The sequence below is a fragment of the Anoplophora glabripennis genome, unplaced genomic scaffold, assembly GCF_000390285.2.
Source record: "Anoplophora glabripennis isolate ALB-LARVAE unplaced genomic scaffold, Agla_2.0 scaffold389, whole genome shotgun sequence".
NCBI lineage: Eukaryota > Metazoa > Arthropoda > Insecta > Coleoptera > Cerambycidae > Anoplophora > Anoplophora glabripennis.
In genome coordinates, this window is record NW_019416466.1 from 256,050 (window position 1) to 271,950 (window position 15,901).

Consider the following 15,901-nt stretch of genomic DNA (forward strand, 5'->3'; position numbering starts at 1 on the left):
TTGCAAGGTAAACATTCGAACGCGTTTCGGGCCCAACAGCGTTGACGTAAAACTTACGGATTTTAAAATTTTTAATGCGAATATTTCTACGATCTCTGTCCATTTTATTAAATGTTTATACATTCCATGGGCGTTATTATTGCGTTGATTGATATCTTCAGTTCTTATTTTGCGATATAATTCGATTTTAATATGTAAATTTCGCAAGTTTCTCCACTCCTGCCTTCGCCGTTACATTATTCACAACGAAAAAATAAACAAAATCTGGATAATGTTGGATACCGATTGAACACTGCTGATAAAATTCAAATTACGGGTTAGGGTTTGATGTTTACATTTGAATTTAACGTGGTATAAATATAGCACGGCACAATGTAGAGATTAATATGTTATCAGCAAGTTAAGGACGTTTAAATAGACATCCTTAATTTGTTGATAACACTAATCCCCTCTGCGTACACAGTAATTCTTGATTATGTTTATTACCAGCGCGAATCTTAGAAGATTTCTAGAGTCTTGCATTGGGTGCAAAGTCTGCTAAATAAAAAAATATAATTCAGTTATTAATTCTTGTTTAATCAACATCAATAATTAGCTTTGTTTGAGATAGAAAATAATCCTTAGTTTGGGTGAATAAGGCGGATCACTGACCTCCTGTAAATTTTTTTGACAAAAAAACGATGATGTCAGTGCAATTACATAATGATGCTAGTTAAGATACCAGTAATGTTTTACGAAACATAGAGGTTAGATTAAGTGAACAGAATGATCGCACCTGATAATGTCGAGTCACCTTGCACCCCGTTTTCTAGAAGTATGTAGATTAAAACAAAAGGAGAGGTATATGGTATATTAAGATGTGGTTTTCGCGGTTTTGATGCCAATGCCAATGAGTTGAGATAACGCTTATTTTTATTTAAGGAAACAAAAGTCTCTCAACAATGAGTATAATACGGAATAGATTGTATACATATGAAAAAACTGCAGGAAGAGAATATGCAATCAGAAAAACAATTAAATATCGGTTTTAAAAGATCATGATGTAAGAACTCGTCGTTTCTATGGCAGTCATTCAATTGTTAAGCTTTTGATTTCGCCACAAATTAATTTCCTCATTTCTGAGTAACATTTTATATTTTAATTATATGATAAATTTTAATTACAAATTCAACGATATATGTCATAGTTTTGTCATTTAATGACTATTCGAAATGTTTTATTGAGTCAATTATATCACTTTTCCCAAAAGAAATCAGGGCATTTTCAAAAAAATATTTTTCATAGGTTTTTATTTTATTTTTTCCTTTGTTTTCTCCACTTCCACCTGTTTTTCTTGGTTTTACTTAATAATTTTCTGTACTTTCTTCAAATATCAGTTGAGCTTACTTGTCGTGCATACACCTTGGCATTTTCATCATGCTCTTCTTCTTCCTTCTTTTACTCGAAGACATTTAAATTATTGGCGTTCTGAAAACCGTTTCAAGTAATTGTTATTGTTGTTGAATTGCGCTTGATGGTTTTTATCAAACGAGAAACACGCCATTATTTTCGCCCCTTGCCGATGATTTCTTAATATCTGACTGACCTTCTTAACATGTCGCGGACCGAGACGTCATGTTTACAAACAGGAGTAAATACATAATAGGTTTTTCGAAACATCGCATCGCTGATAGTGATGAATTTCTGTAAATAAATTTTTATTGAACGCGAAGTTGAGCATTAAAATTTTTTCGATTATCGATTTTTATCGTGCTGTAATCTTGGGAGGTATATAGATAAAATGCCCCTGTCACTTGACGACGAGTAGGTACCTAATTTAGTCTTAATTTTTGTCTAGTTCTGAGAAGTCGGATCGTTTCTCGCTAAAAAATTAACGCTCGTCCATCGAGATGGTCCAGAAGCATTTAAATACGTGGCCGGCTAAGTCTCGAGAGACTGTGAAGTACGTATCCGTTTCCTTTAATCTTTTACAAGATGTGATAAATAGTACACAATGCGAGTATAACTACTTGTGTAATCGATACGTTTCGCAACAATTTATTTATATAAGATACACTTCAATTGGTGATTATTTTAAACTATTACCGCATTGTGTCTTGCGATTGCGATGCGATTTTAATTTGTTTTTCTTTTCCTTTGTTCCAGGGAGGTGTATAATGCGATTTGCGTTAGGTTAGGGGATACTCTACACATTCCGGAAGATTCTGTGCAGGCCTTGTTCAATGATATGCACCTGTTTCCGTCCAAATCACAAGGTAATTTTTTTATGGATTCTGTGCGCGTAAGTGACTGGTTGGAACACGCTAGCAAAGTCGCTATTTTTTTGTGGAACGACCTTAAACCGTTAAATAGGTTTTTTCTTTACACTCATTTACACTCAGACATTCGCGATTGTTAATTTGTGTAAAATGATTTAAAACGTCATGCTAAAGGTCATCATTGATAAAAAACTAATCAACAACTTGGGTCGACAACGACAAAAAACTCATCGCTGCAAGATTATTTTTAATTTGTTTCGGTAATACATTAATATCTTTAATATTCGAATTTTGTCAGTGACTCGTCTTGTATTATATCAATCAGTTTCTATTCTCAAATGGAAATTGCATTTTGCTGATACATATTTTAATTGAATTTTTGTAACTAACGTAATCGATAATGTAACAAAAATATTGATCAAATGTCGGCAGCAGAAAGAACGTGCGGTGGTGCGGCATCGAAGAAAACCGTGGTCTGCGGTGCCTCGCGGACCTCGTTCCCTACCGCTCCGTTATTTTTCGGTCGGGGCAAGGACCGGGACACCGCGTGAATTCGCCTTAACTCACCTGTACTACCTGCGAATCGTAAACAAAACAAAAAATCAATATCATAACCTAACAAAATGACGTCGCTAACTCTCCGTTTAAATTACAAATAAAAGAGATTTACCGAAGAACTATGGTTTTCTCACCGAGTCCTTTCTATTGCAGTATCAAAAATGCTTCAGTGTGCAAGGCAGTGCGGTAGAAGAAATGGGGCCACGGACTACATCACTTTTGGAGAGTTTTGCGTTTTCGTCAGAGAAATGCAAAACCAGAGCCCTAGGCAGCAGAGGAAGACGTCCCTATCGAAAGCCAACAACAGTAAGGACGATTTTTTAATTTTGAAAGCCCCCCCCTAGCAAGCTTTAAAAAAAATAGTCTTAGCAAGCTTTGACATGCACAGCAGTCTTTTGTTTTATAAATAAAACAACAAAAATTTAAAATAATGCCTTTATCTGTTTTTTTTGTGGTTAAGCATGTTTTTAGGAGCCTCTTGCGTTCGTGTTTCAGAATGCCTGAACAAATGTGATGTATTCCTGGGGGGCTCTTGTAATCCAACGACATGGCGTACCGACACTGCAATTCCTGAGCTGCAAAAACACGGGATATCGTTCTACAATCCAGTAAGATTTTTTTTTTAACGTTAATCTGAAATATTCGAGGTCTCCCTCCGTACTGCAACGTGCTTTTCTTCCAGCAAGTATCCATCTGGGCCCCAGAGCTGGTGGCGCAGGAGCACGACGCCAAACAGGCCGCCTCGGTGCTACTCTTCGTGATAGACAGCCAGACCAGGAGTACCGTGGGGATGATCGAAGTGGCGTACCTCATAGCCTCAGGGCGGTGCGTCGTTGTCGTAGCTCAGCCGTACAAGCAGGGCCAGGCCATAATGGGCGAAACCATCACAGATAAGTGAGTGACCGCTTTTTATACAGCTTCGAAGTTGTTATCGTCTCTCGTTCACCCGTCGTCCTTGATCTTTTTTAAACGAAATTCAGGATGCTGAATTTTCAGGGAATACAGGGACCTTGTCAACAGTCAGAAGAGCCTGCTGGATCTGGTGAAGAGCAAGGGCGTTAAGATTCACACGAGTTTAGCGACGGCTCTGCAGTGCACCGCGAATATTTTGAGGAATACTTCCAACAGCGGTACGAGTGCGGAGGAACAGATTACTTATAAGCTCAGGTAAAAAGATTTAAATTTTTTTAATTTTCATTTGTACAAATGCAAACTGCAGGTGTATTTCTGTATTTTATTGTTTGATTTTTATCTTATCACGGCGACTTGGCGGCTTATTCATTAATTTTATCTGTTATTTGTTTTATTTGTCGATGATTCGATCGCCTCTGACTGTTGAAATCGACGAGAAATCCTTATCACGTTGGCAAGTGTGATATTTCTCAAACATCAGGACGAAATAAAATAATTTTAAATGTATTCGAAGTCGTTTTTTCACATCTTCAATGTCCGATAAATATTTTTTAGGTGTCTCGTCAGAAGTGGGATTTATAAAAATGATATTACGCTTAGTTTAATGTTTTTTCTTTTAGTTTGCATTTATTATCTCAAAACAATCTGCATATTTTTTATTTAAATACAATCTACATGACGAAATCCAGTGGAGTCAATTCTGGAAGTTGGGTTGGCAACTCGGTTAAAATATTTGTAATTAAGTAAATTTACCTGAATTTGTTATTACCTACGTACATTTTTAATTATAAATGAATAGCATTTATATTCAAACTTAACGATTATTACTTAATTTGAATAAATTATTTCGAAAATTTTAATGCTTTATGTAATTGATATAGCCGTTATTTGTGTGGATGTCTTGGGAAAGAATGAAATGAAATGATAAGAGCTATGCAATATGAAAAAAAAAATTGCTACACTTGATACGAATTTCTCAGCAAAAAAATTCAGGCATTGACGTTAAAAATGTATTGAAATATTTTGGAGTGCAGAAAAAAGATGTGTATTGGATCATAAATGCCTTTTTTTAGGGATATAGGACATGACAAAATCAGAAGTGGGATAAATTGTTGAAGTTTATCAGGAATGACATAACTTCGTGTTTGTTTACAGGAAACTGAGAGAAGTTTATGACTCCTATGGAGGCGAAATGAAGCTTTACAATGTGCTGGAAGCGTACGAGAAACTGACGAACAGGTCCCTGGAAATCAGCAGGCTGTACAACTACCTCAATCCACAGAACGGAAACATCACAAATTCCACGATAAGTTTCGAGAGGTTCTGCGCCCTCATGGCGGAATTCTCGTCCGCCGACGGATGTAACATGTGCTCCAGCGACGGTAGAGTCTATTATAGTGCTTTATATTGGACGTGCGCACTTTTGAAGACCCGATACTTGCTCAAATCATTTGTATTACGTCCCATAACTAATGCTTTAGGTATTGCCTCGTTTCGAATGGTTTCCTTTTGGTTTTTTTTTGCCGCCATCGATTTTTGTTTGGTTCCTCAAAAGTGTTCACCTCTCCATTCTTAGTTTTTTTAGTTTATCATGTGCTTGTTTTTATTTTGTGTTTCTCGTTTCGTTGCCATCACCGTCGTACCAAGTTAGTACCTAATTATTTGCTCTATCTTGGTTTTGAACATTTTAGATTATTTGAAAATAGCTACGTTCGTAAAAATTTTCATTTGAAATACAGGGCGTCCGGAAATTACAAGCAAAAAATTTGATACTTATGAAAGTAATTTTTTTAAATAATTGTATTACCGTTTTTTCAAAAATTTTCATTTGAAATAGAGGGCGTTCGGAAATTACGAGAAAAAAATTTGATGATATTTATGAAAATAATTTTTTTAAATTATTATATTACCAGTGTTTTTTTGCAATAAACTTATTATTGGTACTAAAATGGACTTGTAAAAAAAAAGGGACATTAAAGTTCTGAAGCCTTAAGAGGATTCTATAGCAAATAGGCAACCAGCAATACATTTTTATGGATTTTATTACACAGTTTGTCTAAATATGAATCAAGGCACAAATAACAGACTTTCCTCCATTCTAACGCAGATTTTCTATAAAATGGACTTGGTTTGAAACTTAAATCACTTTTTGGTGTAAAGAAATTTGTAATTTACGGTTCAAATTACAAATTTCTTGACAACAAAAAGTAATTTGACTTTCAAACTCGCTCCATTTTAAAGAAAATCTGCGTTAGAATGGAGGAAAGTCTGTTATTTGTGCATTGATTCGTATTTAGACCAACTGTGTAATAAAATCTATAAAAATGTTTTACTGGTTGCCTATTTGCTATAGACACCTTTTAAGGGGCTTAAATAGCCCTTACTGATTAGAAAATTGGTCACAACTTTTTTATTTGTCATTTTTCAAAATTGTTAAACAGCGTAACATCGAAGATCATTAAAATTTCTTATAAAAAGAACCTCTTGTTCCATGTCGATAATATTAATCGTTTCTGGGAAAAACACATTTAATGCTTTGCGATCAAACTGTCTCCTCAAATCCCGGTAATTTGTGGTTAATTTAAAATTTCATAATTTTTATGAAGAAATTATTATAATTTGGCAGATTTTAATGTTTACTATTATACAGGGTGTTACTTTGAACGGGACACTCCTATTTGACCTTTTAAAATAAATACTTTTTTTTTTTGTAATTTTCATACCGATGGACAGTGTAACCTTCCCAATTGGGAGATACGCATGCATCGTCATAAAATCTGATCTTTCTTAATTCAGATACGTTTTTTTTTTTTATAATATCTCGGAGCAATTTAATAATGAAGACGCACAAACACATCGTTTTGCCTAATTAACACTGGTTTTTGGTCAAGGTCATTGAGACGCTGAAATTCACGAACCAAACACAGTGCTTTAAGAGGGCTCTATAGCAAACAGGCAACCAGTAATACATTTATATAGATTTTATTACACGGTTCGTCTGAATATGAATTAATGCACAAATAACGGACTTCCCTCCATTTTAACGCAGATTTTCTATAAAATGGACTTAGTTTGAAACGCAAATTACCTTTTGTTGTCAAGAAATTCATAATTTGAATCGTAAATTATCGTGATCATTTTGCCTAATTAACACTGGTTTTTGGTCAAGGTCATTGAGACGCTGAAATTCACGAACCAAACACAGTGCTTTAAGAGGGCTCTACAGCAAATAGGCAACCAGCAATACATTTTTATAGATTTTATTACACAGTTCGTCTAAATACGAATCAATGCACAAATAACAGACTTTCCTCCATTCGAACGCAGATTTTCTATGAAATGGACTAAGCTTGAAACGCAAATAACTTTTTGTTATCAAGAAATTTGCAATTTGAATCGTAAATTACAAATTCCTTTACAACAAAAAGTAATTTGAGTTTCAAATCGAGACCATTTCATAGAAAATCGGCGTTAAAATGGGGGAAAGTCTCTTATTTGCGCATTAATTCGTATTTAGACAAACTGTGCAATAAAATCTATAAAAATGTATTGCTGGTTGCCTATTTGCTATAGAGCCCTCTTAAAAGAAATTGTAACAATTTTTTTTTAATGAAAACTTGAAATAATTAAAAAAAAACATTTCAATCGATCAAATTAATAAGTATTTTTCATTAATTTTTTTATTATATATGTTTTATAAAATAGCAGAAATAATTATTTTAAAATATTAATTAATTTTACTAAAATTGATGACGTACATCTGCCCACATATGAATATTAGTTAATATTTAATAAATTATGCAAAAAATATTCATAAAAAAACACTCAAAATTCATTTCCTTCGATTCTAATTATAACTTTACTCGTATGATTTATTTAAACGATCTCAACCCTGATAGAATGGTCTCGTAATTTCTTCACGTGTAATTTCTTAACACCCTGTATTAAATAATTGAATAGTTTCGAAATGGACTACGATTTAACTTTGAATCGTTATTAATTATGGCCCATCCACGTCACTATTCGCTTTTCAATGGTCGAAAGATTAATCATTCACGTCGCAACGTTACAAAGCGATTCGCCGATCCTCTATTTATTTATCCGTTGCAGTCTGGGCGACGCAGCCCTTCCAGCGCCAGTGCTCGACGAACAACAACACCTGCAACCTCACCAACTCCCACATAACGTGCCTGATCGAGCCGCCCTCCCCTCCGCCCGACAACGGCTCGATACACACGGTGGACATCTTCCTGGGCGGCTCCATGTCATCGGACATAACGTGGCGACGGGACATCGCCATCCCCCTGATAAAGAAGCACGGCCTGATCTATTACAACCCCGCCATCAGGGAGGACGACGACGCTAGTGATAAGTTCGTTTACGACAACGTGACGACCCCCCATCCGGACGTTCTGGAGTGGAAGAAGGTGATGGACAGGAGCAGGGTGTTGCTGTTCGTGATCACGGACAACACCAGGGCGATGACGAGCATGATCCTCGCGGCGCACTACATCGGCCAGGGCAGGGAGGTGGTGCTGTGCGTCCAGAACTTGCCCATGGAGGGATGCGTCATCGGCAATGAAACGGTGAGTAGCAGGCGTAGGTTCTGCGCTAGCGCCTCGTTCGGGGTGTGTACCAAATTGGAAAACCGAGAATTGTCTCAGAGGTAGTGGTCTTAAAGTAATAAAAAAAACTGAATAATTTTTTTTTTCAAGGGATTCTAAAGAAAAAAGTCACAAAGGTCACCTAGTGCTCGTTGTTGATTCGATTTCAACATTTTTTGCCCTCATTTCTTGTTTTTTCGTTGCTTCATTTTCTTTGGAGTATTCTTCCGTGTATATTTGAGATGCTGCGGCTGCACTTTGTTAGCGTTCCCTGTAAATTCAAAGCATGTCTATAAGTTTGTTTTCCTCACAAATGTGTGTCATTGTTTTAAAAGCAGGCAACCAGCAATACATTTTTATTACACAGATTGTCTAAATGTGAATTAATGCACAAATAACAGACTCCCCCATTCTAACACAGATTTTCTATAAAATAGACTTGGTTTGAAACTCAAATTACTTTTTAGTGTTAGTTAGTAAATAAAATGATATATCGTATAATTTATTAATGTCATATAACTCCAATTTTTTTCTATTTTCATTAAAATTACAACAAACATGTACCAACATAACATAAAACCCATGTAAAAATAATGATTTTCACTTATGTACAGAGAGACGCCAAATAGTTACATTTTTATGGACAAATCTGTTTCTGCAATTTCATTAATCTTTAATTTGGTGCCAATTTTTATGCCGTGTTATTTTACGTCCATAAAATCTTCACATATCCAATCACTTCACGTCCACTTTTACTTCACGACCCCCGAATCAATCTGTCCAATTTTGGCGGATGTGAAATTATTGTTTGTGAAATATTTGCAGATGTGAAAGACTACATTTACAAAGTGACGGTATTAGTTCAAAAATGGGTTTGCAAAACTCCATTTTCTGGTGGTCGACGGAAAAAATGTTTTTTTACTTTGATATTACTTTGGTGTGAATTTTTAAATGTCATGTTATTTTACGTCCTCAAAATCTTCGCTAAACATATCCAATCACTTCACGTCCACTTTTACTTCACGACCCCCTAATGAATCCGTCCAATTTTGGCAGACGTGAAATATTTGTTTGTGAAATATTAGCAGATGTGAAAGAGTACGACTACATTTACAAAGCAACAGTATTAGTTTGAAAATGGGTTTGCAAAAAAAATGGTTTTTTTTTACGTTGATACTACTTTGTTGTCAATTTTTAAATGTCATGTTATTTTACGTCCTCAAAATTCACGTCCACTTTTACTTCACGACCCCCAAAGACTTTCCCCCATTTTAACACAGATTTGCTATAAAACGGACTTAGTTTGATACTCAAATTACTTTTTGGTGTAAAGAAATCTGTAATTTACGATGCAAAAGAAGCAAATTACAAATTTCTTTGCAACAAAAAGTAATTTGAGTTTCAAATTAACTCCGATTTATAGAAAATATGTGCTAGAATGCAGGAAAGTCTGTTATTTGTGCACCGATTGCATTCCTGCACATATCCTCGTTTCTTTAAAACTCTCTATATCACGATACGTTTGAACTAAGTTAAATATTTGTGGCATTGGATAATTTTTTAATGAAAGTCTCGTACAAACGAGATGCTGTGAATGCACTTTGCTGGCACTTCTTGTGAAAGAAACGTCCACAAGTTTGTTGTCCTCATAAATGCATGCCATTTTTTAAAAACTACGAAACAAAAAGTAACAATCAAGAAAAGCGTTATTTATCGCACACTGTTGGGCTCATATTGATTTTTGCAGTAAATCCTCACGACACGGCAGGGAATGCAACCATCAATGCAGGAGAAGACCCAGACTTCGGTCAAATTTCAGAAAATTTTTAATTACTGCAATGTTTCGCGACATTTAAAATGCGATTCCCGCTAAAATTTGCTACTTTCACGAGTTAGGGAAATTGATATAAAATTTACGTTTTCCCAACCAGAAACCTGGAAATATCGTGGTCAAAATTTGGTATGCACCCCGCGTGTCCGTTTCGATGCGATTATGTCAGACGATCGTGTTGTAGTATAATAGGTTGATTTCTCATTACCAGTTGACCAAGAACGCCATCAAGGACTACAACAGGGCCAGGGTTTACATCACGGATCTCGCCAGGCGGAAGCAGGTGCCGGTGTTCGACAACATCACGGAGGCCGTCGAGTGCGCGGTGGAGAGGTGCAAGGGCAGGTAGGAGGAGACGGGGGAGAGTACCGAGTGGCCGTTCCATTGTCTCAGTTTCGACGAGTAAGTTGAAATTTTCGTTTTCGTGACTTTTCCTCTGCTCTCTGTCTCTCTCGACGCCCGGCAACCGAGGCAGCTCTCTTGAAGTGAGAAAAATTCAGCGTTTGAAGAGAAATTCCAAGGAGAATACGCTTTTTTCAATTTTAATTATTTATTCGAGTGTTTTATCAATATTTTTGTCACGAGTCGGACTATTTTGTATGATCGGTTATTTTTGTGCGAGAAACTACTAAAACCAGAAACCATTTTTTTAGATGAATGTGGAAAATTTAACTTTTATTAATTGAATTACCTAATATTAGTTGTTAAATCTAGTATCGTTAGTATACATCTTTGTGATTTTTTTACATATTTTTCTGTCAACAGCTATACTTTTGTAAAAAAAAAAATGAAATGAACCGTAGCAATTGTAGGAATCGTCGTCGGGGATAGTTTGTTATTATTTTTATGTTTGTTTAAGTCGAGTTCCTCTAATACTGTAAATAACGGCTGCTACTTACTTAAATGATGTTTTTTTTCCAAGTATAGTTGTACCTTCGTGTTGATTGTTATTATATTCAAGGAACATCACTCTTTCGTCACGTTTTTTCTTTGTTGTTTGTAGATTTACGGGAAACTTTATATATATCCAAAAGTGAAACGATGTAGAGTACTTTATTATTATATACAAGCGTTTTTAATTCATTAATATGTTTAAAATATTGTTGAATGTGCAATTTTTTTAAATATTGTTTGTGCTGGTATCTTTCACCGATAATGTACTTAAGGGAGGGCTCGCGCCCTCCCGTTCGTGTACATAACTGCATTTAAACGAGCACGTAACGTGGGCTGGGACGCGGCGTAACCTCAAAGTTGCGGTTTGGTTCGTCTTTTATCCTGTTTGGATCGTAATAATTGTAACCTCTTTATTTTTTTCTAAATATCGTGGAGGATTTTTTCTTCTCAATTCGTATGTTAATCGTGCCGCCAAATTGTTAAAATTGATTGATACAAATCAGCATTTTGGTTTTATTAAAGTCGCTGATTACGAATTAACCACATTTTAATTGTAAATTTGCAGTTGCAACCGTCGATTTGCAGAAAATTGGAATATTTGACACATGGTCAATAGTTGGCAATTGTAGATCGATAACCGCAATTATTAAGAGGGCTCTATTGCAAATAGCCAACCAGCGATACATTTTCATAGATTTTATTCCACGGTTTGTCTGAATATGGATCAATGCACAAATAACAGACTTTCCTCCATTCTAACGCAGATTTTCTATAAAATGGAGATAGTTTGAAACTCAAATCACTTTTTGGTGTAAAGAAATTTGTAATTTTCGATTCAAATTACAAATTTCTTGACAACAAAAAGTTATTTGCATTTCAAGCTTAGTCCATTTCATAGAAAATCAGTGTTAGAATGGAGGAAAGTCTGTTAATTGTGCATTGATTCGTATTTAGATGAACTGTGTAATAAAATCTATAAAAATGTATTGCTGGTTGCCTATTTGCTGTAGAGCCCTCTTAAAGCACTGTGTTTAGTTCGTGAATTTCAACGTCTCAATGACCTTGACCAAAAAGTGTTAATTAGGCAAAACGATGTGTTTGTGCATTTTCATTATTAAATTGCTCCGAGATATAAAAAAAACGAGTATCTGAATTAACAAAGATCAAATTTTATGACAATGCATGCGTAGCTTCCAATTGGGGAGGTTACACTGTCCATCGGTACAAAAATTACAAAAAAAAATGTATTAATTTTAAAGGTCAACTAGGAGCGTCCTGTTCAAAGTAACACCCAGTATAATAGTAAACATTAAAATCTGCCAAATTATATTAATTTCTTCATAAAAATTATGAAATTTTAAAATAACGACAATTTATTGGGATTTGAGGAGAAAACTTGATTGCAAAGCGTTAAATGCATTTTTTCCAGAAACGGTTAATATTATCGACGTGGAACAAGAGGATCTTTTTATAGAAATTTTAATGATTTCGATGTTAAGCTGTTTAACAATTTGAAAAATGGCAAATAAAAAAGTTGTGACCAATTTTCTAATCAGTAAGGGCCATTCAAGCCCCTTAAGAGGGCTCTATAGCGAATAGCCAACCAGCAATACATTTTTATAGATTTCATAACACAGTTTGTCTAAATATGAATCAATGCACAAATAACAAACTTTCCCCCATTTTAACGCAGATTTTCTATGAAATGGAGATAATTTGAAACTAAAATTACTTTTTGCTGCAAAGAAATTTGTAATTCACGATTCAAATTACAAATTCCTTGACAACAAAAAGTAATTTGACTTTCAAACTCACTCCATTTTATAGAAAATCTGCGTTAGAACGGAGGAAAGTCTGTTATTTGTGCATCGATTCATATTTAGACGAACTGTGTAATAAAATCTATAAAAATGTATTGCTGGTTGCCTATTCGCTATAGAACCCCCTCATTACGCTATCACAAAACGGGATGAATGACGACTAGAGGTTATCTTTGCTCAGAGGTTAGTTTTATAGCCTCGTTCCGTTAAAGAGCGCGAGGATGAGAACTTTGAGGTTAGGTGTGACGTGCAGCCCCCGTTAGAGGTGCTTCCGGGGAGGGGTCAATTAGTTTACCAGCTAGTAGGCGTTCAGTACAAGTTTGCGAATTTTTATTTAATGACGAGCGTTTTAATATGACAAGTTGATAAAAGATGGGCATAGGTAGATCCAGTATTTAGGTTTAATCCCATACTAGTATGTGAATGGTAGGATTGTGTAGGGGAAACTGCCGCAGTATATAAATTGGATCGATGTAGGGACGAATTCGTCCCATTTGGATTGTATAGTACCTGAAAAAATATATGAAGTTGGAGTTATTTATTTAATACGGGGTGGTCGTAGAAACGTCAAGGACGATTTGGCGGGTTTTCAATGCAGAGACATTCAGGAGCATTGGCAAGCACCAATAAGGAATGTATATAAAAACAGTTATCTAGTATTTCTAGTCAGATTTCTTTTATTTATTAACTTTGGTAGGTGGAATCGTTGTATAATAGAAATGACCTGTGTACCGGGAAAAGTACTTCTGCTGTGATGTTTTTGCGATACCCTGTATATTTATTCATATATTATTAGCATAGTAACGGAATCTCACTAATACTACTGCAGTTAACTAATGTTTTTTTTTGGTATAAATTTAAGATTTAAGGGTCCTAATGATTTAATACAAATTTGGAATTTAAAGGTGTAAAAATGAGAAATGTCAACGAAACATGTTGTGGCACTTTTTGGCAACAAAAACGTAAATAAAACTAATGTAGTCGTAGTCAATAATGTTTATATAGCTAACTGTATATTTTTAGCACTTATTATTGTATTTATTTCTTCTTTTTTTAATGTCTAATAAAGAATAAAAATAACGTTCGGCCTTTTTCTATCGCCAGTACTCCCATTTTCCAGAAGGTATTTACAGAAATCACTACTGATACTTTCAAATTCATTTTTTAAAATCATTTATTTGAAATTTCGAATATTTGCATCAGGAAAGTAGAAGATCGAAGAAGTATTTACACAAAAAATGCTCCTGATACTTTTAAATTTAATTTCGACATGTACATTAAGATTTGCATCAGGAAAGCAAAAGGTCGACGAGATAATACATTTAAGTTCAACATTTGATGTGACGGAAAGCATACACTCGGCTGGAAATATCAAAATAAATCTATTCTCAACATATACAAAAAATATAATTCAAGTTAAGCCATTAAGCTAACAAAATAAATAATCACATTTAACAATACACGTCGCCCATCTTTAAAATTTTTTTAATGGTTTCAGTGGACAAACCGCTTGTTTGCATCTTAGCGAAAGTTTCTAATACGTTGCCTTTCCAAATATTAACTTTGTAAGGAAAATCATAGAAAGTTACGTAACTGGCAAGCTTCTTTAGTTTCGTAACGTCTGCGTCCATGCTAAAATCTTCGCCCGACAAAAACCTCCGTAACGTTTGCCTCAAATTTTCTTCCCACCCATCGAAGACGCCCACGACTTCTTGCTGCAGAGACATAATAGTTTCTTTGGAAATGAGATCGAAAATAGCAGACCTGGAAAGCACTTGTGTCGACACCAGCTTCAACTGCCACATATTAAACGTATTTGGGGAGGAATCTAACTCTAGAATGGCCTGGAAAAATTAATTTGTTAAAAAAAACGCATACAATCGATTTCTACCAACCTTAACTAATGCCGTAAAAACTAATATCACAATCAGCTTGTCCTTAACCACAGCGTCGTAGGTGATTTTCGAGAGCATCTGCTTGAGTTTAGCTTCGGTTGGACACATTCCGGGTACGTCGGTGGCTAGAAAGTGATCGCAGAACAATTTTATCGACTCGTCTGACGTGAAGGACATTATCGCCGACGGGGAAGGGTCCCAAGGTACCACTTCCGACTGAGTAAGAGTCCTCGCGAGCTGGCTGTGGTATCCAAATTTATCCGCTATGTAGCTGAGACACCCGGCTCGCTGCTTCACTTCGATGTAACCCGTAGTGGAGAGGATTTTACTGTAAAAAAAAAAAAATTCACTAAACGATCCGCTACTTTAATTTTTAATTAACACTTACACCAAAAGCTCCCAGTTTTGACCCCTCTCAAATACCACCGGCCAGTACCTTTCGTCATCCACCACGACTTTAATCAATGTGTTGAGATCAGGTATAATTCCCGGCGCCTTAATGTTTATCGTAGCTCCATTCAGCTTCACGATCTTAAGATTTGCGTAGCATATTTCGTCCAAGTGAACCTCCTTAGGAATAACCAACCTGGGTTCCACCGCCAATACGTATAAATGCCTGAAGGCCTGTAAGTGGTACCTGGAAAAACAAAATAAGAACGAACTGTAACCGAAAGAGAACAAAACGTACCTGTTATCATTGCTGTGTGTAGGAAACTTGGGATAGAACGCACAAATGAGGGCGGCTACGCTAGAGGGAGAGTTAGAGAGGGTGTATCTACCACCTCCTAGAAATAGAAGACCCAAGGCCATATGTATGGCCAAATGCGATCCGTAAGTCACGACGGGGCTGTTCGACACCCCCACCCTCCTTCTTAGGTGGCGGACGAGGCGCATTATGTCTAGATTTCCAGTCCCCGCCATTACCTACAAACGATTTTCTTTCAAATTGTATAAGGAGATAAAAAAAGTAATGAACATAAAATAAATAAAAATAAATAATAAAAAAAGTAATGAAAATAAAATAAATAAAAATAAATAATGAAAAAAACTTAAGAAAATAAAATAAATAATAAAAAAAAGGTAATGAATATAAAATAAATAAAAATAAATATTAAAAAAGCTAATGAAA

General features: G+C 35.4%; 2 protein-coding genes across 2 annotated transcripts in view; one reads left to right on the forward strand and one right to left on the reverse strand.

Annotated features, from left to right (window-relative positions):
• LOC108911959 overlaps window positions 1-11,860 on the forward strand; it is a 125,302-nt gene extending 113,442 nt beyond the window's left edge. Inside the window, exons 2-9 of the mRNA XM_018717051.2 lie at window positions 2,146-2,255; window positions 2,970-3,122; window positions 3,312-3,424; window positions 3,499-3,710; window positions 3,813-3,983; window positions 4,884-5,110; window positions 7,839-8,314; window positions 10,375-11,860. Coding sequence (XP_018572567.1) covers window positions 2,146-2,255; window positions 2,970-3,122; window positions 3,312-3,424; window positions 3,499-3,710; window positions 3,813-3,983; window positions 4,884-5,110; window positions 7,839-8,314; window positions 10,375-10,512 — 1,600 coding nt within the window. The 3' untranslated portion in view covers window positions 10,513-11,860. The remainder of the gene's footprint in view (window positions 1-2,145; window positions 2,256-2,969; window positions 3,123-3,311; window positions 3,425-3,498; window positions 3,711-3,812; window positions 3,984-4,883; window positions 5,111-7,838; window positions 8,315-10,374) is intronic.
• Window positions 11,861-14,088: 2,228 nt separating this feature from the next.
• LOC108911965 (anaphase-promoting complex subunit 1) overlaps window positions 14,089-15,901 on the reverse strand; it is a 9,901-nt gene continuing 8,088 nt past the window's right edge. Inside the window, exons 18-21 of the mRNA XM_018717064.2 lie at window positions 15,461-15,696; window positions 15,161-15,409; window positions 14,773-15,100; window positions 14,089-14,721 (exon numbers count right to left, since the gene is read on the reverse strand). Of these exons, the coding sequence (XP_018572580.1) occupies window positions 14,329-14,721; window positions 14,773-15,100; window positions 15,161-15,409; window positions 15,461-15,696 (1,206 nt within the window). The 3' untranslated portion in view covers window positions 14,089-14,328. The remainder of the gene's footprint in view (window positions 14,722-14,772; window positions 15,101-15,160; window positions 15,410-15,460; window positions 15,697-15,901) is intronic.